General features: G+C 47.5%; 1 protein-coding gene across 2 annotated transcripts in view; it reads left to right on the top strand.

The window, feature by feature from the left end:
• Positions 1-25,081, top strand: part of INSYN1 (inhibitory synaptic factor 1) — a 62,832-nt gene extending 37,751 nt beyond the window's left edge. For both annotated transcript variants that reach the window (XM_038746973.1, XM_038746974.1), the window contains exon 2: positions 24,179-25,081. In XM_038746973.1, coding sequence (XP_038602901.1) covers positions 24,179-24,937 — 759 coding nt within the window. In that variant the 3' untranslated portion in view covers positions 24,938-25,081. The remainder of the gene's footprint in view (positions 1-24,178) is intronic.
• The last annotated feature ends 432 nt before the right edge of the window (positions 25,082-25,513 follow it).

Raw genomic sequence — 25,513 nt, 5'->3', positions numbered from 1 at the left:
GGGCTCTTTCCAATAGACCATGCTGGCCCTCCCTCCATCCTTCTGTCCATCACACCCTCCACCTACCTGTAAACTATTTGCAGTTATCTTGTCAACCAATTCAATTGCATTTTACTTTCCCAAGGGCTTTGTATGGTGCTCTGTACATAGTAAGCATTCAATAAATATCATTGATGGATGCCTTTTTTTAATGGTATTTGTTAAGCATTTCCTATGTGTCAAGCACTGTTCGAAGTGCTGAGGTAGATACAAGTTAATGAGGTTGGATGGAGTCCCTACCCCACATAGGGCTTATAGTCTATGTAGGAGGGAGAACAGCTATTGAGTCTCCATTTTATAGTTAAGGAAACTGAGGCACAAAGACATTAAGTGACTTGCCCAAGGTCACACAGCAAGCAAGCAGCAGAGTCATGATTAGAGCCCAGGTCCTCTGACTTCCAGGCCCAAGATTTTCCCCTCCATCTTTGCCTTTATCCCTCTCTCAATCTTTCCTTCAATCACTGCTTCAAACCCTCCCTTCTTCCCCGCCCTCCATCTATCCCTCAATCATTCTCAATCCCTCCCTCCACCCCTCTCCATCGTTCCCTCCATCTCTTCCTCTCTCCCTCCCTCCAGCCTTCCTTCCATCTCTCCCTTGATCTCTCCTTTGAACCCTTGATCTCTCTTTCTTAGGGAAGTTCATTAGTCTGTTGCTTTCATTAGTCTGTTGCTGACTCTGCAGCTTCCTCTCACACCCCATGCTGTCACCTTCTCTTTATCTTTCAGTCCCTTATCTCCCACCACCCACATCCCTTCATGGAAGCAAGATCCTCCTGACAATCCCATGCTGATGCCTCACTCTCCTCCCAGGCTCTGCTAGTTGTGTGAAATAGCAGAGGTCCCCATCCCAGTGCTTAGAACAGTGCTTTACACATAGTAAGTGCCTAACAAATACCATCATTATTATTAGTATTATCTGACAGTGGAAGAAAAATGGAAGGGCTGCCCTGAGGGAGAAGATTAGGCCCAGCCTGCAGCATTCCCAATGAAGGTGAGGCAGAGGCTATGACTGCATGGGGCCATGGGACTACAAGCAGGATGGAAAGTTGGAAAATTCCTCAGTTTGTAATAACAGCTGACTCAATCAATCAGTCATAATTATTAAGTGCTTAATATGTGCAGAACAGTATACTAAGCACTTGCACTATACCAAGCACTTGGGAGAGTACAATACAACAGAATTAGCAGACATGATCCCTGCCAATAACAAGCTTAGAGTCTAGTGCCTGACCAAGTTTAGTATTGTATTTTCAGTCTCAATTCAACAAAGGACGACTCAAAGGTGTTAGGGAGGTCAGCTTGGCCTAGAATAAAGAGCACAGGACTTTGACTCAGGACATGCAGGTTCTAGTCCTGGCTCTGCCACTTGCCTGGTATTTGATCTTTGTGCCTCAGTTTCCTAATCTGTTAAATGAGGACAAGACATCTATTCTTCCTGTCTCTGAGACTGTGACCCCTGGGAGGTGATGCGGGAGGGATGAGGACTGGTCCAATCTGATCATCTTGTATCTATCCCAGCAAACAGTACTTGGCACAAAGTCAGTGCTTAAAAAATACCACCATTATTATGCTCACAAGTCAAACTGGTGCAGCAGTGAGTTTTTGCCATGTTACAGTGATCTTGTGGCCAACCACTGACAAAGGGACCTGACCATAGACAGCTTCGGCTCAGGGACAATATCTTCACTGTGCTGCCTTCCTCTGCAGGCTATAGCCTGCCTGGGTGAGGTAGGATAAGGTGAGCTGATTGAGCCCTTTAAAGCCAGTGGTAAGAAGTTTCTGTTTAATGCAGAGGAGGATGGGCAGCCATTGGAGGTTCTTGAGGAGTGGGGAAACATGGACTGACTTTTTTTTATTAAAAAATGATCCATGCAGCTGAGTGAAGTATGGACTGGAGTGGGGAGAGACAGAAGGCTAGAGGTCAGTGAGGAGGCAGATGCAGTAGTCAAGACAGAATAGGAAAACTGCTTAGATCAGCACGGTAGCAGTTTGATGGAGAGGAAAGGGCAGAATTTATCAATGCTGTGAAGGTAAAACTGACAAGACTTGGTGACACTGACTATGTGGATTTAATGAGAACAATGCCAAGGCTACAGGCTTGTGACATAAGGAGGTTAGTGGTATTGTCTACAGTGATAGGAAAAGACTGCGAGAGGAAAAGGTTTGGGTGGGAAGATAAGGAGTTCAGTTTTGGACATGTTTAGTTTGAGGTGTTGGTGGAACATCCAGATAGAGATATCCTGAAGTCAGGGGGAAATGCACGATTGCAGGGAAGGAGAGAAGCCAAGGTTGGAGGTGTAGATTTGGGAATCATCTACATAGAAACGGTGGATGAAGCCATGGGAGCAAATGAGTTCTCCAAGGGAGTGAGTGTAGATGGAGAATAGAAAGGGACCTAGGACTAAAGCTTTGAGAAGGCTCCATTGTCAGGGGTGAAAGGCAGAGGAAGAGCCAACAAAAGTCACTGAGAAGGAGCCATCAGAGAGATCAGAGGAGAACCAAGCGAGGACAGTGTCACTGAAGCCTAGGTTAGGTAAAGTTTCAAGGAGAAGGCGATGGTGTAGGTCTCTAGCATCTTAGAGGTCTAGGAGTATTAGGATAGAGTAGAGGCCATCAGATTTAGCGGGAAGAACACCACTGGTTACCTTAAAGAGAGCTGTTTCTCTGGAGTGAAGGGGGTGGAAGCCAGGTTGTAGGGGATCTAGGAGATAATTGGAGGAGAGGAAGTGGATACAGCAGGTGTAAACAACTCTCTCCAGAAGTTTGGAGAGAAGTTATGAGAAGCAGCATGGCTTAGAGTATAGAGCACAAGCCTGGGAGTTAGAAGGTCATAGTTTCTAATCCCAGCTGTATCACTTGTCTGCTGTGTGACCTTGGGCAAGTCACTTCACTTCTCTGTGCCTCAGTTACCTCATCTGTAAAATGGGGATTAAGACTGTGAGCCCCATTCCCCTCCTCACAGCACCTGTATATATGCTTGTACAGATTAATCACTCTATTTTACTTATACATATTAACTATTCTATTTATTTTGTTACTGATGTGCATTTAGCTTTAATTCTATTTGTTCTGATGACTTGACACCTGTCTACATGTTTTGTTTTGTTGTCTGTCTCCCCCTTCTAGACTGTAAGCCTGTTGTTGGGTAGGGACCGTCTCTATATGTTGCCAGCGTATACTTCCCAAGCGCTTAGTACAGTGCTCTGCACACAGTAAGCACTCAATAAATATGATTGAATGAATGTGGGACAGGGTCCAACCCAAATACCTTGTATCTACCCCAGTGTTTAAAACCGTGCTTGGGATATAGTAAGTGCTTAACAAACGCCTTAATAATAATAATAATAATAATAATAATTATTATTATTATTATTATTAAGTGGTAGGAGAGAGATAGGGTGACAACTGGGGAAGCCATTGGGTCAAGGGAGGGATTTTTTTTTTACAACAGGGGATACGTACACATGTTTGAAAGCAGTGGAGAAGCTATTGGAAAGTGAACAGTTGAAGATAGCAGTCAAGGAGGAAAGAAGGGAGTGGGCTAGTGTTTTAGATATAGAGAAGAGGTGGAAGATCTCATCTTGAATTACTGCAGGGAATATTGGGAGAGCCAAAGAGGGTGGAGGAGGAGGGAGGGAATGTAGAGGAGCAGGGGAGATTTTAGGGAGATCACGTCTAGACTGTGAGCCCGTTGTTGGGTAGGGACCATCTCTATATGTTGCCAACTTGTACTTCCCAAGTGCTTAGTACAGTGCTCTGCACACAGTAAGCGCTCAATAAATATGATTTAATGAATGAATGAATGAATGGTTTCAGATGACAACTTTCCCTATCTACAAAGCCTTTCTAAAATTGTACTTCCTCCAGGAAACCTCTGATTAATTTATCTTCTCCCCTACTTCCAACAGCCACCACAGCATTTTTGTACCACCTCTGCATGTTTTCACTCACAGGCCTTTATAGAACCTCTATAGTCATCCACTTAGGCTCCTTTTTAAGCCCTTAGTTGTCCACTAATCTATCTTTCCACTGTCTTCCCCCTAGCTGTAATTGATTTTAATGTCTGTCTCCCCTGTCCTTTGTAAAGTCCTTGAGGGCAGGGAGCATGTCAGGGCTTAGAGGATAGACTATGGGCCTCGGAGTCAGAAGACCCTGGGTTCTAATCCCAGCTCCACCACATGTCTGCTGTGTGACCTTGGCCAAGTCACTTCACTTCTCTTGGCCACTGTTACCTCATCTATAAAATGGGGATTAAGAGTGTGACAGGAACTATGTCCAATCTGCCTAACAAGTATCTACCCCAGTGCTTAAAACTGTGCAAGGTACGTAGTAAGTGCTTAACAAGTACCGTTATCATTATTATTATTATTAATTCTACTGTATTGTGCTCTCCCAAGTGCTTATTCATTCAATCATATTTATTGAGTGCTTACTGTGTGCAGAACACTGTACTGAGTGCTTGGGAGAGTACAATACAACAATAAACAGACACATTTCCTGCCCACAATGAGCTTAGTGGGGAGCTGTGGGCCAGCCCTCAAGGAGGCCACAGGACACTTGATGGCCATCCTAGGAGAGGAGGCTAGGAGATGAGTTAAAAGCAGGCAGGCCCACTCCCTCTCCAGGCTCCGGGTAGGTTGCCTATTCTCTGGCTCATCTTCCCTTGTCAGGGAAGCCTCCCCATCCACCTTGTTCTCCTGACTCAGGCAGCCCTGGAAGATCTCATTGGGAAATAGCAATTGACCTACAGTGTCACTGTGGCTGAAAGTGGAAGAGGAACCCAGCCCCCAGGGACACTGGGCAAAGCCATGGCTCTGCTCCTCTACTAAGTGCTTAGTGCAGTGCTCTGCACACAATAAGTGGTCAATAAATGTGACTGATTGATTGATTGCACCAGGGAAGCAGGGACCATCTGCAGGGCACTAAATGGGCAATGCCTGGAGTCTCACTCCCATGGCCTGCAGATCCCAGCCTCACCCCCTCAGCTCTCCTCCAGCCTCTCTGGCAGACAGTCAACAGTCACCTCTTTAAGAACAAGGATACTGAGAGATCAGGTTGCCATATTGATGTTTCCTGCCTGGAGCAGGCTGGGGCACTGGCGGTTTTTACCCAGGGGTCCCCCTGCTCACCTGAAGGAGAATGAGTAAAGTCGACACTGGTGAGGGACTTGGGCAAGTTACTACTTATGCACACATGTGCACAACACACACACACACACACACACACACAGAGAACATTGTGTCTCACTGGAACCACAGGGAAGAACACACAAATTGCTCTTTCTGGTTACTGAGGCACTGTCCTCTCCCATGAAGGAAAAAGCAGATTAAGCACCAGGCAGGCAAGGAGGAGGATGAGGCACCAAGCCACTATGCTCTTTCCCTCTTCCCCTCCCTCTCCCCCATTCTCTCTTTTGTCCTTCTCTTTCTCCCTCTCTCCCTCTCCCAATTTCTCTCCCTCTTTCCTACCTCTCCTTCTCTCCTTCTCTCTCTGTCTCTGCTCCTCCCCACATATTTGGTAGAGCTCCATTCATCCAAAGAGACACAGCAAAAGGGCTCTGTAGTCTCCCAAGCTATGGAGGTGGAAGGCAGATGGCCTGCTAACAAGGATGCCTTGAAATGGATTTGGCTGCCTTCTCCAGGGGACCTCAAAGTGTTTGGCTGACCCAACCTCCTTCATCTTCATTTGGTCTGTGCCCCTATGGAGAGGGTAGAAACAGCCCTATACAAGCAGAGAGAATCAGCATTGTAATAATAATAATAATGATGACATTTGTTAATCGCTTACTATGAGCAAAGCACTGTTCTAAGCACTAGGGAGGATACAACGTGATCAGATTGTCCCACGTGGGGCTCACAGTCCTAATCCCCATTTTGCAGATGAGGAAACTGAGACACAGAGAGGTTAAGTGATTTGCCCAAAGTCACACAGTTGACAATTGGTGGAGCTGGGATTTGAACTCATGACCTCTGACTTCCAAGCCCATGTTCCTTCCATTGAGCCATGCTGCTTCTCATAATAATAATGATGGCATTTATTAAGCTCTTACTATGTGCAAAGCACTGTTCTAAACGCTGGCGAGGTTACAAGGTGATCAGGATGTCCCAAGGGGGGCTCACAGTCTTAATCCCCATTTTACAGATGAGGTAACTGAGGCACAGAGAATTTAAGTGAGTTGCCCAAAGTCACACAGCTGACAATTGGCGGAGCCGGGGTGAACCCATGACCACTGACTCCAAAGCCCACACTCTTACAATAATAATAATAATAATAATAATGGCATTTGTTAAGCACTTACTATGTGCAAAGCAGTGTTCTAAGCACTGGGGAAGATACAAGGTGATCAGATTGTCCCACATGGGGCTCACATCCCCATTTTACAGATGAGGTGACTGAGGCACAGAGAAGTTAAGTGACTGGCCCAAAGTCACACAGCGGACAATTGGTAGAGCTGGGATTTGAACCCATGACCTCTGACTCCAAAGCCCAGGCTCTTTCCATTGAGCCACGCTGCTTCTCCACTCTTTCCACAGTGCTCTTTCCACTGAGCCATGAAATACGATTGAAAGAATAAATGAATGAATCACTTAACTTTCCCTTGATTTACTCAAGCCAATTCTGGCAATGACTCAAATCACTTAAGGACTGGATTTACTCAAGACAACTTAGTTACAAAGATGAAACTACTCTCCTGTGCTAATCAAGACCCCTTGCCCTGCCTATCAGTATTATCAGATCACCTAGAACATAGCAGATCCAGGGTTGTATGGAAAACGCCTGAGGGGTTTACTGCTTTCTATTCTAAAGGATTTCTCTTATATTGTATTCTTCTGATAATATGAATGTTGTTCCAACTGCATGTAGAGAAATTCTGTATTGCTTGAAGTTGAGCTGGCCTTAATGGACAGAGATAATTTTGCCACTTAACCAGCACTGTCTGCTAGCACTCATAGAAATAAACTTGGCTCTGACATAGCCTCTAAACACAATAGAGAATGGGTCTGGGAGTCAGAAGGACTTGGGTTCTAATCCCAGTTCTGCCACTTGTCTGCTGTGTGACCGTGGGTAAGTCGCTTCACTTCTCTGTGCCTTGGTTTCTTTAGCTGTAAAATGGGAACTAAGATTGTGAACCTTATGTGGGACAGGGATTCTGCCCAACCCAATTTGCTTGTATCCACCCTAGCACTTGGAATGGTGCCTGGCACATACTGAGTGCTTAACACATGCTGCTATCATTATTATTGTTATCATTATTATTATTATTAACCACTCAAAAAATACCAAGTGGGTCCATGGGGCTGGCACCATGTTCCCAACCCTCAGCTTGCTCTGTGGATGGTAACTCCTCTTTCAGCTTGGGAACACAGCCAGAGAACAAACATTATTGCTCCCAGCTTCTAGATGGAACAACTGAAGAGCAGCCAGGGGATGTGCCATGACCATACAGGTCACATGGGAAGACAGTGGGCTGCACAAGAACTAGTCTGGAGTCCCTGCTACTAATTCTTTGCTTCACCAACCTCAGTCCCAGAGAGTTTCACCGACTGCCCGATATCCCAACACTGAACTGACAGGTTCCCCTAGGCTCTTGGCTTGCTTCTGTGCTCCCTGTTGCTGAGCTGCCTACTAAATACTGTGCAGTTTGTGGGGAGACACATGGGGTCTTTCCCGGGCTTTCAGGAATCTTGCTTTGCAGATCAGATTGCATACCTCTCTGTGAGTCGCGGCTCTGGCTGGGTCACAGAGCTTTGGGTGATGTAAACTCACTGTGGGCAGGGAATGTGTCTGTTTATTGTTGTATTGTACTCTCCAAAGCACTTAGTTCAGTGTTCTGCATGCAGTAAGTGCTCAATAAATATGATTGAATGAATGGTGTAGCAGCCAGCCACTTCACATCCAAAGTCCTCTGCAAAGACTTGTGTCCATCGAGGGCTCGGGGCCAGGGCAGCTGTGTTCCAGATCAGATCCCCATTCCCTATCAGAGCTGCACTGAGAGGATGGGAAAGGTTGGGGCAGTAAGCTCTGGGAGCCGGGGAGGCACTGGGGAGCTGGAGGGAAGCAGATTGGCAGTGTGAAGCGACATAAGAGGCAGAGAGAGTAGCAGCTCTCCACGGGGCCGCAGCCAGGCCCGAGGGACAGGGAGGCCCCCAGTTAGGTCCGATTGCCCTTTCAGCAGGCGTTGCCTGCTACCATCAGTGAGTGTCAGCCTCTCGGTGGCCCTTTCCCTTTCCGGCTCTCTAGACTTCATTGGGATCAAGGTACAAATTAAGGAGGAGCTGAGGTCTCCAGCCCTCCCTCGAGTCGATAAAGAGCAAATTGGACTGAAGGAAGAGATACTTCCAAATGACAGGTTCTCGTTGAGACGCTCCCCATCACAGAGCAGCGGCATCAGGCTGCAGTAAAAGCCAAGGGGACAGAAAATAAACCACAGGTCTAAGGGGAAATTGAGTCCTGTGAGCACCAGTGAAGCAAATAAAAGTAATAGATAACTAATCACAAGACAAAGAGAGCAGTTGACATGGGAGGCTTGGGAAAGGTACCTAGCCAAAGACCTTTAAAGTCTCCACTGTGTTTTGCCCCAGGATTGCAGTGGACATGCCTGGGGCAAGTCAGAGGAAGAAATGGGACCCTTTGGGGGAAGTAGAAATAAGAAATCATTCTTACTTTAGGTTGAGGCTGGAAGATGAATTCCCAGTCTTATGTCACCTCTTCCTTCCCCTTCTCGGTCTGAGCCATTTTCAAGCACTGAGGAAACTTTGTAAAGGAGTACTTTGTGATGCTGAAGGTGGACAGAGGGCCTTCAGGTGGAAGAGTTGGGGTAGAGAGCCTGTGATCATATCAAAGGACCAGAAGTACAAATGTTATTGGTGATTAGTTTAATGGCCTCAGGAACAGGTCCTCAAAGTGACCAGCCAGAACTGTGGGTCCCACCTTGGCTTTTTCAGCCATATATGTTTCCCTAGGTGATTTTCACTATCAGTGGTGAATTGGGTAACTCTCTCCAGCCAGTGAGAAAGATTCATTGCTAAGGAACCTGATCCTCAGTGGATTGGGAGATAAGGCAAGATTTTCCTGCAGGTCTGAGGGGCGAAGGCAGAGCCAAGTGAGGTTGTGGGGCTGGATTGAAGTAGCAAGAGTTCTTCCTTGTGTTAATCAGCAGAGGCAGAGGAGAGGAGGAAGTAGCAGTGGTCGTGTATGTATGTGTGAGGGTGTGGGTGTGTGTCTAAATGTACACATGTGCATGAGAGAAATTTGGGACTCTCTTAGGGGTAGGTGATAATGCCAATTGAAGTGTTTTTGTGCCATTTAAGGCAGGTCCAGAATTCAATTTCTTTGCTTTCTTGATCCAAATGTATTAACACTATAAGGGAGTGTGCCATCTGTTTTCCTCCAGTGATGGTGAACAGAGCTCATGGAATGATTGCCATGCAGATGGATTTATGGATATACCGGGTGTGTGTGTGTGCACAATATATATGTATATATATATTTATATACCATAGCATATTTTGCTAATTCTGAATTTAGGATGAACAGCCGGACGCAGCTACTTCCTCCTCTCTTCCACTTTGTCTTCTGGAAAGGTCATTTCCTATAGCGTGGGATTTGGATTAACCTCTAACCTCACTCCCATTGGCAAATGATGTTTCATTCTCAAAGAAAGAAGTCAGGAGACAGAGTATCTGGTCATCATAAAGGGGATTGTCACCCCAGAAATGTACCTGGGGTGTTGGCTGCAACCTGCCACCTTCTCAGAGCCTGTTCCTCCTACAATCTGTGTGTGTGTGTGTGTGTGTGTGTGTGTGTGTGTGTAGAGACAAAATATAGAAACACCAATCTGCTTGTTCTGACAGCTCACAATAAAATGATAATAATGGCATTTGTTAAAGTGCTTACTATGTGCCAAGCACTGTTCTAAGCACTGGGGAGGATACAGGGGTGATCAGATTGTCCCACGGGGGGCTCACAGTCTTAATCCCCATTTTACAGATGAGGTAACTAAGGCCCAGAGAAGTTAAGTGACTTGCCCAAAGTCACACAGCTGACAATTGGCGGAGCTGGGGTTTGAACATATGACCTTTGCCTCCAAAGCCCATGCTCTTTCCACTGAGCCATGCTGCTTCTCTGTAATGACTCACTGAGTGAAGGCATACAGAGTGTGTAAGCTCCTTGAAAGCAAAATACGCTGACGAAGTGGTTTGTGCTTGTTGAGCTAAATTTCTCGGAGGAAAAATGCACTATGATGCCTCCAGGCCAAACTGTACCAACCGTCCAGTGGAAATGAGTTTCTGCCCCATTCCTCCAGAAACCTTTCCAGAATCTAAGGGTCCTCACTGTTAGCAAGTCTTCTGTCAATTAATCAATGGTATCTTTTATTATTATTATTATTACTATTATTATTATATTTCTTAAGTGCTTACTTTGTACCAAGCATTGTACTAAGCCCTGGGGTTGGTACAAGTTAATCAGGTCAGACACATTTCCTGTCCCATTCCCTGTCCCACATGAAGCTCACAGTCTAAATGGGAAGACAATAGAAATTGAATCCCCATTTTACAGATGAGTAAACTGAGGCACAGAAAAGTGAAGTGACTTGCCTAAGATTCCACTGCAGGCAAATGGCAAAGCTGGGATTAGGATCCAAGTCGTCTGACTTCCAGGACCATAGTTTTTGCACTAGGCCATTCTGTTTCCCCATGGTAGTTAATGGTATTCAGTAGAGTATCTCTGGGGTGTAGAGCTCTGTATTAAATGCTTGAAAGAATAATCTGCTCTCAAAACAGCTACCTTCTAATGAGAGGAACAGTCAGAAGAAAGAATTTACAAATAATGGGATCAGGAAGAAGGCTAGAACAGGTGTTTACCTAACTATGTCAAGGCATGCTGTATTTAGACAGAGAGAGTACAGCAGAATTAGCAAAGATGACCTCTACCATCAAGGATTTAACAGCCTAACAGGAGAGAAAAACATTACACTACCTTATAGGAAGGAGGAAGTACCACTCTCAGGCTTGCACCTGGAGAGCTTTCAGTACTCTAAAGAAGCAGCATGGCTCAGTGGAAAGAGCATGGGCTTTGGAGTCAGAGGTCATGGGTTCAAATCCCAACTCTGCCAATTGCCAGCTGTGTGACTTTGGGCAAGTCACTTAACTTCTCTGTGCCTCAGTTTCCTCATCTGTAAAATGGGGATTAAGACCGTGAGGCCCCCATGGGACAACCTGATCACTTTGTAACCTCCCCAGCGCTTAGAACAGTGCTTTTCTCATAGTAAGCACTTAATAAATGCTATCATTATTATTATTACAAGTCTCGACTATGGAAGGGAGAGTCAAGCAGAGGCATACCCATTCCATTCCTAGCTTGGGCAGTAGCTAGCAAGTGGAAGGCAATCTGCTACAAGTCAAAACTCACCTGTGCTGGGCAGCAGCATGGGAGAGAGTCAAGGATGGAGACTCGAGATTACTGCACGGAAGGAGACAATGGTAAACCACTTCAGTATTTTTACCAAGAAAGCTCTATGGATACACTACCAGAATGACTGCAGACGGAGGTGGGGTGTTCTTGGTGAGATGTGTCCAGGCATCGCTATGGGTCAGAGATGGAGTTGATAGCATAACAAAAGACAAGGAGGAAATAACATAGAGGGTAAAAATATGTATATATGGGTAAAGTGTGGGGAGAAGGGGTTGGTCATTTTAAGTATCCAAGTGCTGTAGTGTATATATATATGGAGAGAAAGAGAGAGAGAGGCAATAGAGTAGGGAAAAGGGTGGGAAGAGGAGGAGAGCTGAATCAGGGAAGGCTTTGTGAGAGCTCACCTCCTCCACGAGGCCTTCCCAGACTGAGCCCCCTTTTTCCTCTCCCCCTCCCCATCCCCCCTGCCCTACCTCCTTCCCCTCCCCACAGCACCTGTATATATGTTTGTACAGATTTATTACTCTATTTATTTTACTTGTACATATTTACTCTTCTATTAATTTTGTTAATGATGTACATCTAGCTTTACTTCTATTTATTCTGATGACTTGACACCGGTCCACATGTTTTGTTTTGTTGTCTGTCTCCCCCTTCTAGACTGTGAGCCCGCTGTTGAGTAGGGACCATCTCTATATGTTGCCAACTTGTACTTCCCAAGCACTTAGTACAGTGCTCTGCACACAGTAAGTGCTCAGTAAATACGATTGAATGAATTAATGAAAGGACATGTGATTTCAGCAGGACTTTATGGATGGGGAGAGCTGTGTGTTCTGTTGGAAGATGATGGGGAAGGAGTTCTAGTGAGGGAGAAGGATGTGAGCAAGTGATTGGCAGTCAGAGAAATGAGGACAAGGCAAAGTAGATTGCCTTTGAGAGGAACAAAACATGTGAGCTGGGGTGTAGTAGTAGGAGAGGGGAGTTCTTAAAGTAGGAGAGAGTTGATTGAGTGCTATACAGCTAATGTAAAAGAGTCTCTACTTGATGCAGAGAGGAATGTTTAACTATTGGAAGCTTTTGCGGAGGGGGGGCAATGTGGTCAGAAAAATGTCTTAGAAAAATGATCCAGGTATCTACCCCAGCACTCAGTAGGTGCCCAATAAATATGATTGATTGATTAATTGATGAGATAGCTGAGTAAATAATTGAACAGATGGATATACATAAGTGCTAAGTACAGGCATAAATATGTAAATACTAAGGGAGTCTGTTTGCATGACTTTGGAGGATGGGAATTAGTTGGGGAAGATATCTTGGAGGAAATAGGATTTTAGGAGAGTTTTGGAAAAGGGAACTGCTGTGGGAAAAGAATTTCCAAGCAGCAGTGTGAGTGAGGCATTGGAGATGAGTCAAGTGTGAGTAGTCAGAAGATGAGCTTAGGATGAGAAAATAATAATGAAAATAATAACAATGATAATAATATGTTTTCAGATGATACTAATAGCATGTATTAAGTGCTCACTTTGTGTTAAGTGCTGGTAGATACAAGGTTATCAGATTGGACACAGCCCTGTCCCACTTGGGAGTCACAGCCTATCTCTTACCCTTTTTAAAGATGAGGAAACTGAGGCCCATTCATTCATTCATTCAATTCACTGAATTGTATATATTGAGTGCTTACTGTGTGCAGAGCACTGTACTAAGTACTTGGGAAGTACAATTCGGCAACAGATAGAGACAATCCCCACCCAACAACAGGCTCACAGTCTATAGAAGGGGGAGACAGACAACAAAACAAAACAAGTAGACAGGCACCAATAGCATCAAAAATAAATAGAATTATGGATATATATACATCATTAATAAAATAAATAGAGTAATAAATATGTACAAATATACACAAGTGATGTGGGGCAGGGAAGTGGGTAGAGCAGAGGGAGAGAGTAGGGGTGACGGGAAGGGGAGGAGGAGCAGAAAAAAGGGGGGCTCAGTCTGGGAAGGCCTCCTGAAGGACGTGAGCTCTCAGTAGGGCTTTGAAGAGGGGAAGAGGCCCAGGGAGGTTATGTGGTTTACCCAAGGCCACTCTATAAGGCAGTAGAAAAGCTGAAACTAGAACCTGGGTCTCCTGACTCCCAGCCTCATATTCCTTCCTTTAGGTCAAGTTGCCTGAATAAGTGAATAATGCCAGCTGTGCTGGTGTGGGTGAAGAGAATCAACGTGCAAAGAGGAGAGAGCTAGCGGAAAGCCAGTGGTAAAGAGTTTCGGCTTCATGTGGAGAGAGAAAGGTAGCCATTGGAGGTTTGTGAGGAAAGGCAAGTCATGGGCCAAGCCACGCCACGTTTTAGGGAACTGGACAAGGCAGTATTGTATAATATGGACTGAAGACTGAGAGATCAGTAAGGAGGCTGATACAGTAGTAGTCAATCAATGAATCAATCAATCATATTTATTGAGCAATTACTGTGTGCAAAGTACTGTACTGATTACTTGGAAGACTACAATATAACCAAGTTGGTAGTTGTGTTCCTTGCGCACAATGAGCTTACGATCTATAATAGTCTCCCATGACATGACCAGAGATTGAGCAGGTAGTAGCTGTTTCCCAGGAGAGGAAGAGGCAGACTGTGAATTGTTTGAGGGCAGGGATTGGACCTACCAACGCTTTGTATTGTACTCTCCCAAACACTTAACGCAGTGCTCTGCACACAGTAAGTGCTCAATAAATACCAGATTGAGAAAAAAACTGGCAGGATTTGGCAGTTGATCTAATGGTAGAGTTAAAAGCCACTGAGAAGTGGAGGAAGACAACCAGGCTGTGGGCTTTTAGGAGGGAGGATGGCGGAAAAACAGTATGGCCGTACTCATGTCCAACCGGGAGCCGTTTTGAGGAAATGGTACGGCAGGTGAAAGCCACAAACATTGCTCCTTGGGGCTGTGAGTGAGTGTCCTTCTCTCTATGTGGTGGACTGAGAAGAGAGTTGGGTGTTTTGGCCAAAACGGGAGTCCTCCAAGGCAACAGAAGGGCAGACTCTGCCCTCCCTGCCCTGCTACAGGACCAATGTCCCCTGGCTGGGACCACTGTCCCCTGCCTGTTTCACACTCTAAACAAATTTACAGGATGGAGCTGCCCCTACAGAGCAAGAGGACAGGTGTGAAGGGGGAGAGAGGCATTGTCAGATGCCATTCATATATGTCCTTCCCCTCTAGACTAAGTTCATAGAGGGCAACTGCCCAAATACTGCCCCAAGAGAAGTATAATCAGGGTGGTGCCACAGGGCTGTGATCAGATGGCTAATCTCCACCTTGGTCTAACCTAAATCCCCCTTGCTATTGTTTCAGCCCAGTTTCTTTAATTCTGCCCTGAATGGATCGGCCAGTCACTGAGTGTGGACTGAGCTCCATGTACCTAGCCTCCAGGTCTTCCCCCAAGTAAAGTGAGGTTGTCTTCCTGTTGAACCAGAGCACAGAACCCCTATCCTACAGAGAGACTAGATCCCTGGCCTGGAGAGCATGCCCACCCCCCGACTCCCCGCCTGCCACTGACTATGCAAAGGGAGAGAACGGGGAAGGATGGAGCCAAGTGCATCTGCCAAGGACAAAAATATGCAATGAAAATTACCGCTGCTTTCATCTTGGCTCCAAAGCTCTCAGCACCAGAGAGAACCCCACAGTGTTTGTCTAAGCACACATAGCCATGTAAGAAAGAAATAGCAAAGAGCCTGAAAGGGCTCCTCACTTCCCAGGGGTAGGATGACGAATAACGAGCCCCGGACTCTTCCGTGCACTGACACTCTCTGACTTCCGAGCTTGAGGTCCTTTCTGGGCTTGTCCCACCTCCTTCTGGTCTTAAGGTCTTGAGGGATCTTAAATTGAGGGATGTGGGATTGTGTGGAGGCTTGGGTTCAACTTCCTGCTCTGCTCAGATAAGCCTGTTCCTCAGATCTCTCATCTTCCTTCTTTTTTTTTATGGTATTTGTTCAGTATTCACTATGTGCCAGGTTCATAGTGGCACATAGTGACACTAAGCACTGGGAGATATAAGGTAATCAGGTTGGGCACAGTCCCTGTCCCACATGGGGATCACAGTCTTAATTCCCATTTTACAGATGGGGTAACTGAGGCATAGAAAAATAAAGTGACTTGCCCAAGGTCACTCAGCAGACAAGAGGAGGAGCTGGGATTAGAACCCAGGTCCTTCTGACTCCCAGGCCTATGCACTAATCACTAGGCCACACTGCTTCTCTTACAGAAAGATCTCAAAGTGTCCCTTTCTCTATTCGCCAGCCAACACCTCTTGGCGTGCAGCCACCTCTGGTTTGGGGCACTGCTAGCTTTGCAGAACAGCTGCCTGGCAGCATGCCACAGTCAAGTGGGAAGGCAGGCCTCGAGTTGCACTGTTTGAACTATCACATTTTTTTTTAAATGGTATTTGTGAAGCGCTTCCTACGTGCCAGGCAGAGTACTAAGCACTGGGGTAGACACAAGCCACGAAGCAGCGTGGCTCAGTGGAAAGAGCACCGGCTTGGGAGCTAGAGGTCACGGGTTCTAATCCCAGCTCCGCCACTTGTCAGCTGTGTGACTTTGGGCAAGTCACTTCACTTCTCTGTGCCTCAGGTCCCTCATCTGTAAAATGGGGATTAAGACGGTGAGCCCCACATGGGACAACCTGATCACCATGTATCCTCCCCAGTGCTTAGAACAGTGCTTTGCACATAGTAAGGGCTTAACAAATGCCATCATTATTATTATTATTCAAGTTAGTCAGATTGGACACAGTCCATGTCCCACGTGGGGATCACAGTTTAAATCCCCATTTTATAGATGAGGTTACTGAGACACAGAGAAGTGAAGTGAGTTGCCCAAGGTCACACAGCAGACAAGTGGCAGTGCTGGGATTACACTCCAGATTCTCTAAATCCCAGGCCTGAGCTGTTTCCACCAGGCCATGCTGCTTCTTACATGACCAGCAACCCCACCCCAGGGGGCCATACTTCAAGCATTGGTTGCCTTTGTTCTGTTTGAAACTCCATCTTTAGAGCTCTTTACTCAATAGGGGAGAGAGAGCTGTCTGCAGCTGTTAGCCAGAGGACAGGGTGTTATCAGAGCTCAGCTAAAGCCAGGAGCTTGAGTCATTAGCAGCTCTCTGGCCCTGTGCTGTTTTAGCCGGCCAAATTTTCTCTGTCCTCTGGCCAGTACAACTGGGTCAACTTTCCCTCTTTTCTCCTCCCCACCCTCTATTTACAGAGAACAGAGAAGTGTTGCAGGGGCCAAAATCCAAAGCCTGGGAGGCCTTGGCTGCATCTTGGCCTCAGCTAGGAGAGTAACAGCTGCCAGAGTGGAAGCTCACCTGAGAAGATGAAGCCAGAGTCCTGAGATGGAAAGAGACAGGGTGGAGAAAGCAGGGTGGAAAGGCCCTCTCCCCTATGATAATGTATTGGATAAATGGGTCATTGAGCCACAAGTAAACAGTCCAAAGCCAGATTTGATTGTTCCAGTGACCAAATATTGAGCCCAAGGTTCTAATCCTGAGATTTCTTAAGTCCTCATTTCCCCTATCTATGCTCCCCTCACCAATGATTATGTGCTTGACTGTGTTCCCCTTAAATACTTTGTTACTTCATCCCCACAGTCTTACACTTTACTATTTCTCCTCTCTGAAAATTATTTTAACATCTGTCTCCCTTGTAGACCATAAACTCCTTGTGGGCAGTGAAAGAGTCTACCAAGTCTACCACATTATATTTTCCCAAGAGCTTAGAACAATGCTCTGCACACAATAAAAGCTCTATAATACCACTGACTGAATGATAATCCCAGGTCTGCCACTGACACACTCTGTGACCTTGGGCAAATTACTCCTCCTCTCTGAGCCTCATTGTGTAAAATAACTGTTGTGATGAGTGCTTGCTTCTGCATTCTGAGCAGAAAGTGAACTAAGCTCATTCCTCCAGCCCAGAGCCACTGGGCTACATTCTGCCCTCCACCCTTGTGTCCCGGGAACGGATGGGAGGAGAAACATATTAGATATTTGACCCCCAACAAGGAAATCACCAGGTAGCAGTCCATGATCGATCATCTCAAGGAGGCTGCCAAGGAAGCCAATACCCTTGTCTAGACTAGCAGGCTGGGGATGCCTGGGTCTGGGGGCTGGGCCTCCACTCCAATCTGCATCCTGAACATTCAAGTGGGGGACAGTGGGGAAGGGTAGATCTTGGAAAGCAGATCCCAGCCAAGCTCTTGGCATCAGTGGCCAAGCAAGAAGTGGGATGGAAGCTTGTATTCCCAATCCCCTTCGCTGTGCCTTAAAGATCACAAGGTGGTGCTTGACAGCTCTTTCTGCCCTTAAGCCCATCCCAAAGACTGTCTAGGGGAGGCCCAGAAGGCTCTGAGATGCTGGGGTGACCCTGGAGTACTACTGTTTGGGATGGAGTCCTGTCTTGAGTGGCTGGCGTGGCTCTGAAGGTCCTGAGCTGAGCAGAGCTCCTGAGTCTACCCTGGTGCTGGCTCCCAGGCTCATCTGCAGCTGGTCCAAAACCAAACCAGTCCCAGGTGGAGTTGGTGTGGTTGGAGACAACCACTTCAAGTTGTTTTTCCCTACTGTGGATCAGTTTAGAGCCAAAGAAGAGGGCTCAGTGGAGGGCAGGGTTTCTTAAGAATTCCACTGAGCCCCAGGTCAGGCCCATTCCTAATGGCAGCAGCAGCAGGAGCAGCAATAGTCAGTCATTAGTATTTATTGAGCATTAACTAAGCATTTACTATTTACTAAGCACTCAGGAGAGTACAATATAACAGACATATTGCCCACCCACAGTGAACTTGCAGTCTAGAGGGGGAGAGAGACTTCAATATAAATAAAGCTACAGATATGTACATAAATGCTGTAGGGCTGGGAGTGGGGATGAGTAAAGGGAGCAAGTCAGAGTGATGCAGAAGGGAATGGAAGAAAAGGAAAAGAGTGCTTAGTCAGGGAAGGCTTCTTGGAGGAGGTGTGCCTTCAGTAAGGCTTTGAATGTGGGGAGAGCAATTATCTGTCAGATGCGATGAGGGAGGGTGTTCCAGGCCAGAGGCAGGATGTGGGCGAGTGGTTGGCAGAGAGATAGATGAGATCGAAGTACAGTGAGAAGGTGAGTTATAAAGGAGTGAAAAGTGCCAGCTGGGTTGTAGCAGGAGAGTAGCAAGGTGAGGTAGGAGGGGGCAAAGTGACTGAGTGCTTCAAAGTTGATGGTAAAGAGAATAGAAAAATCAGTGGCTGCAGCAGCAGCAGCCTCCTTCCACTTACCCCATCTTCCTCCCAGTCTCCGCCCCAGCAGCTTCCCCCATCTCCCAGGTCCTTCTAGTCCCTGGGATCTAAGCTCTTCATCTGCTGGGACTGGGCTCTGATGAGTGAGACTGGGAGGAAAAAAGAAAGCCCCACTGTGCAGGACAGTCACTCTTTCAGCCCCTGTCTTACCTCCTCCTCTTCTTCCAACCCTTGGAACCACATTGGAATGGGAGAAACCTCACAAGGAAGCAACTATCCAGCAGAAGAGGACTGGCTCCTTGGGCTGATCTCATATGACCCTCCCTCAGATATGCTCTCTCAATCAGCATCTCACTAGGCAGCAAGTGACCTGAAAACTCCTGGCGTTATGGAAGGCAGAGTGCAGCAGGGCAGAGAGCAGTCAATCGATGGTATTTATTGAACACTTACCATGAGCGCTTACTATACTAAGCACTCAGAAGAGTACAATATCACAGAGTTCGTAGACATATTCTCTCCTCATAAGGAGCTTACAGTTTAGAGGAGGCAAAGGATGACTTCAATTAAGGACTTGGTAACTTCTTTTTTGATAGGGCTGTGTTATTCACCCAGCAGGAGTAAGCCTTTCCCCTGGTTTTCTGGGTCTGCTTGCTCTTGGTCACTTTCCCAGGGCCGGTATAATTGGGATTTTTATGGTATTTGTTAAGCACTTACTATGTTCCAGGCACTGTACTAAGTGCTGAGATAGATAAAAACTAATCAGGTTGGACACAGACCAAGTCCCAAATGGGGCTCACAATCTTAATCCCAATCTGAGGCTCAGAGAAATTAAGTGACTTGCCCAACATCACCCAACAGACAGGTGGCAGAGTCAGGATTAAAACCCAGATCCTCCTGACTCCCAGGCCTGGGCTCTATCCACTAGACCACACTGCTTCTCAACCTGCATTCTAGGTCCCACTCTACCACTAACTCAGTGGTGATGATCTCATTCTCTCTCTCTCTCTCTCTCTCTCTCTCTCTCTCTCTAGGTTTGGTGTCTCCCCCCCACCATTTCATGCTCTTTGCAGGAGGCTGAGAGGCCAGAGCCAAGCCTGAGATTCCCATCCAGTAACCTCCTGTGAACACCTCCCAGCCCCTTCATCTAGGAACAGGGGCAAGAGAAAGTGGGAAAGTGGGGAGAATTCTGCATGGGCTCTGTTGTGCTTTGTTCAGAAAGGCCAGATTTAGCTACTATCTGAGTTCTCAGTGTCCGGTTGAAGTACACTCCTGCAGAGCATGGAGAACCACCCTGCCACTTTTTTCTATCGAAAAATAAAGGCAACTCATAGTCGTGCCTCGTTTGGATTCTACTAACTCAGTTGTACCCAAACTACCCTCCATTGACACAGTGTCACTAGGTTCCACTAAGGGCTTTATCCACCCTTCTTATAGTCTCCCTTTCCTTCCCCTTCTTCTGTCCCTCCCATTCTTTCCCCTTCTATTTAGACTGTGAACCCCATGTGGGACAAGGACTCTGTTCAATCAGGTTATCTTATATCTATCACAGTGCTTATAACAGTACTTGGGACATAGTAAGTGCTTAACAAATATACTACTACTACTACTAATAATAATAATAATATATCTAACCTCCCCTGCTGGGTCTGGTGTAAGCTACATGCTAGTTTAGGTAAGGTGGGTCACCTAAACATCTCCATTGCATGGTTGGGGCAGCTGAGCCCTAGAGAGGTGCAGAGGCTTGTTCAGGGTGGTGAAATGACTGGAATTGGAATTTGGGGTCCTGGATTTGGGTTTTGACATCAGCTTGTTCTCTACCTCACCCCTGGACTGAGCTAGGAGGAAGGGGATATTGCACTGCTGTTTCAGAGCAAGGGAGTGAGCCAGATCCCCAACACCTAAGGAAAGGGAAAGCCTTGATTGGGTCCAAAGACACCCAAGAGGTCACACTGGAGCTACCAATGTGTTGGAGAACCATTCGTCTGTCCCCAAGGCGGTGGAAGAGTGGCTCTGTATAGTGGCCACACTGCCCATTCTCTTGTCAGGGAGCATAGCCCCCTAAGGGCTCTGGTGGAGACCTATCTGGGGTGTGTGGAGGAAAACTGGCTGGGCTGTGACAGAGGACCTGCTGGGGCAAGGCTGGGGCCCTGCTCAGGTGTGGTGGGAGATGGGTGAGTGGCAAGCGCCCAGCTGGGGTGAGATAGAGGCACAGTTGAGGTGTGGCAGAGGCATGGCTGGAGTGTGGGGGAGGCATGTCTGAAGTGTGGCAGAGGCATGTCTAGGATGAGGCAGAGGTCCAGCTGGGGTGGCACAAAGACCCAGCTGGGGTGCAGCATGGGCCCTACTGGGATCAGGCAGAGGCCCAGCTGGGGTGAGGTGGAGGCCCGGCTGAGGAGGCCTGGCTGAGGTGTGGTAGAGGGTGTGAGGTGGAGGCCCAGCTGGGCCGTGCCAGAGTCACATGCAACTAAAGAATGTTGGTTGCAGAGTGGCAAACTCTGTGAACCTGTGGGTTCCCACATCATCCCTCCACCATATTTTAGGCCACAAAGAAGCTGGGATTCCTAGAGGCTGCTGACTCCAGGAGGTTGATCCTTCCCCCTTCAGGGTTATAGCTGAGGGGAACGGGAAGGCCTCTTTCCTTTCCCAGCTGCTCTCACCTGGATTTGCAGAAGAGAGTCAGGCAGAGGTCCATTTTAATCCATTTGGCTCATCAGTCCCTCTCAGTTTTATCCAATGAACCACACATGCCTGTGCAGCGGACAGCCCAGTGCATAAGGACTCTTCTCTGAAAGGCAAGAACTTTACCATATTTTTTTCCTGAATAAAAAGCATGGATTTTAATAGTAAGTGATCTGAGTACTAGCTCATCACATATTTCAGCAACGGGATCCCAGTGGCCTAACTGAGCACTTCAACCCAAAGGCTCTGACAAACCATCCTGCAGTCAAAATCTTTTTCCCAGCCACTGCAGTGCAGGCACCTCAGGCAGAGGCATTTGGGAACGGCAGCTTCCTCTGAACATTTCTCCCATTTGGGAGGAGTTGGACTGGGGAAGGAGTCAGGGAGTCGGAGAGGTGTTATGGCTAATGATGTCTAAAACAACATGGCTCTTGTCATTTCAAGAAGGAAAGTGCCTATGGCCTTTTCAAACCAAATGCTGCCTTAAGGGATTCCACCGGATATGATATTGTATAGGCGGCATTTTTTTCCCCAGATGGAAATCCAGATCAGAATCTGCCTGTGCCCTGAGCATTGAATTCAATTGCCTATAGAGCCTATGGAGGTGGTATCAAGCCTGAGTCAAAAAAATCCTCCTCCACCTCTGTCCTTGGGCTTTTGGGAGTTGGGCACATATGGTAGGAGTAAATGGCCTGGTTTAAGCTGGAAATGCTATTGAGTGTGTGTGTGTGTGTGTGTGTGTGTGTGTGTGTGTGTGTGCGCATCTACATCTGAGGCTGCATCCAGAGATCATTTAACAAGAAGCTATCTGCAAAAGAATGGCTTCTTTATTGCTTTTCAAATAATATTTGGTTTATTCATTCTTCCAACGAGTAATACGATCAATGGTAGAGAGAGACAGAGAGAGAGCTTAGTTTCCCCTGGTGTTACAATGCAGCCTCACATTTGAAGAACACACGTATAACCAGATGACGATGATGATTCGATTTTCAATCCACCACCACTGCTAACACCCAATTTTCTTCCCTGAAAATGATGGGGGGGAAGCTGGAGTAATGACAGAAGTTGATTAAACATTTGGATGGATCTGCTTCTTTTTGATTAGGACCACTTTCATTGTCATCCTGGCTCATCACAACACAAGCTGGGGCTTTTCTCCCCACCCCCAAGATAACAGGAGAATGGGAACCATGTTCAAAGCCTGGCAACCATTTCAAGGGAGTGCTGAAGGATCTTCATGGCTTAAGCAAGTCAGTAGTCAAAGCAGAAGACTGAGTTTGGCCTGTGGGAGCAACATCTAGCTGCCCTCCAACATGGGTGGCAGCTAGAAGTTGCAGCCCAGAGGAGTCCCTAGAAACTCAAATTAGTTTCATGGGAAACATGAAAGCCTCAGAGCAGCTTTGGGCTATCTGTCCCATCAGGGAGACTTCCAGGCAACAAAAACAGCAGGAAATCATGGATCTGATTTACTGGCACCTGGCACACCTGATAACCTTGGCTTCTCCATCTAATGAATAATAATAATTAATAATAATTTGCATTATTATTATTAACAATAATAATATATGTGGTATTTGTTAAACACTTACTATACTAAGTGCTGGGGTAGATACAAGGTAATCATGTCCCACATGGGGCTCATAGTCCAAGTAGGAATGAGAACACGTATTGAAATCCCATTTGGCAAATGAGGTAACTGAGGTCCACAGAAGTGAAATGACTTGGTCAAGGTCACACAGCAGACAAGTGGTGGAGCCAGGATTAGAACCCAGATCCTCTGACTCACTTTCCCTTGCTCCTTTCACTAGGCCACTCAGGACAGACACACAGTCTCTGCTCCACATGGGGCTCACAGTCTTAATCTCCATTTTGCAGATGAGGAAACAGGCACAGAGAAGCCAAGTGACTTGCCCAAGGTCACTCTGCAGGCAAATAACACAGCTGGGATTAAAACCCAAGTCCTCTGACTTAGTCCCATGCTCTTTCCAGTAGGTCACACACTTCTCCATCTGAGCTGGAGGGGGCGGTGAGATTTCCTAGTGGGGAAAGAATTGGGCTAGTGTCAGGTGAGTTGGTGGTTGGGATAAACCAAGATATCCAAAAGACATGCTTGAAAACTCCCAGAGTTGGCAGGGTGTGTGTGTGTGTGTGGCATGGGGAAAATATATACATACATATCTAGGTGAAGCAAATCATAATAAAAAGGTGAGAAAAAGCATGGAGAGCTCCCAGAACATCCCCTCAAGGGCAAATATTGCCAAAAAGGCAGCCCGGTGGAGAAGGGGATCCTGGAGCTTCCCTGTAGGTCCAGAGAGAATGCAGAGAGGGGAGGGGAGGGGAATTTGGGGCTTAGAAGGCTCAGAGGAGAATGTGATTGGTTGCAACTGAAGCAGCTTGGAGCTGGGACAAAATGGGGATGGAGAAGAGACTTCTGGTCTTGTCTAGCAGTTGGTCATGGCCACACCCAGACCCAGAAAACTTGCCTGTCTCTGGCGTCCTGCCTCTGACATCCTGCCTGGAGTCTTGGGGCTGGAGGCGCTTAGTAGGAAGGTGATGCTAGAAATGCTCAAGATTCTGATGGCTTGAAGGGTGACTTCCAGTGAACAGTTGCTCCGCCTGTTGTCTTTGGGCTGTTCTCTCCTGCAGTGGGATCCCTGGAGGCCTTCTGCTGCCAAAATGCTGGCAACAGTGAGAACTGCATTTTGCCAAGCATGGTCCATTTGTCCAGGGGATCAAGGGGCACCATGGGAGGGTCGAGGGGCAAAACTCACATCCTCTGCTGACTACCTTTCTGCTCCCCAACAGGTGGTGAGTCAGATCGACAAGCTGACCTCGGACTTCGACTTCGAGCTGGAGCCAGACGACTGGACAACCGCCACGGTGAGCAGCACTTCCAGCAGTGACAAAGGAGGTGGCGGTCTGTTTGACCTGGGCCATCTCGACTTCATGACCTCCGACATCCTCTCTGACAGCTGGGAGTTTTGTTCCTTCCTGGATGTCTCCACTCCCTCAGACTCGGGTGACGGATCTGAGCAGCCTGGGGGCCGGCAGCCTGATTACAGGCTCATGAATGGTGGAGTGCTGATCCCCAATGGGCCTCGTGGGGAGACCCCAGACTCCTCCAGTGAGGAGGCCTTTAGTTCTGCCCCAGCCCCCAGCAAGGGGCAGCCCCAGCGAACCCCAGGGACCCGGGAGCGGGTGCGCTTCAGTGACAAAGTCCTCTACCATGCCTTGTGCTGTGATGATGATGAGGAGGACGAGCAGGGGGAGGAGAATGGGGAGGAGGAAGGGGGCAGTGATGGCGGAGGGGGTGGGGGGGCACCGCCAGAGGCCCCCCAGACAGAGACCGAGGCGGCCCTTAAACCTGCCCCACCCCCTCCCACCTGCAAACCCCGGAGATCCCCCCTCAGCGGCCGGCACTTGCACCTGGCCCCCACGCTCACGGTGGGGGGGCAGACCCGGAAGGTCACCAGGAACAGTAGCACACAGACCGTGTCGGATAAAAGCACGCAGACTGCCCTGCCCTACATCTCTGCCAAGCAGAAAATCAAAGGCAAAAACTGAGCATCCTGGGAGCAGGGACAATGCAAAGACCCCCAGAGTCCTGGGAAGGGGGTGATGGGTGCGGGGTAAACATATATATATATTTAAATGAAACAAATCATAATAAAAAAGGTGAGAAAAAGGATGGAGAGCTCCTGGCCTATTGCCTCAAGGCCAAATATTGCCCAAAAGTGGTTTAATGGAGAAGGGGATTCCTGGTGCCTCTGGAGCTCCCTCCCCTCCACCTTTAGGCTGCGGTGGCTCTGAGCACTGAATGGGAAGAGGGCAGCTGGGCCTTGTTCTCATGTCTCCTCCAGAGCACTGGCTTGGAGTCCCATGGCAGGTGGTGACCTGGATTCATTCATTCAATTGCAGCTGCTTGGAAGGAAGGGCTCTCAGGGAGGGAGGGAGGGAAGGCAGGCAGGTGGGTGGGCAGAGAGGCACATGGAGACTTGTGAATGAGCAGTGGGCCTAGATGGCAGCCCCTGTCATGGGTGGAGCTGGGGGAGGGGAAACAGTGGGGCCTGCCAGTGGCCCTGGCTCATCAGCCTCATCCACTTTGGCGCCCACCCACCACATCAGTGGCCTGACATCTTC

This window comes from Tachyglossus aculeatus, chromosome 5 (genome assembly GCF_015852505.1).
Source record: "Tachyglossus aculeatus isolate mTacAcu1 chromosome 5, mTacAcu1.pri, whole genome shotgun sequence".
NCBI classification, from domain to species: domain Eukaryota; kingdom Metazoa; phylum Chordata; class Mammalia; order Monotremata; family Tachyglossidae; genus Tachyglossus; species Tachyglossus aculeatus.
The sequence above is the reverse complement of the archived record's forward strand: the minus strand, read 5'-3'. Positions and strand labels throughout refer to the sequence as shown.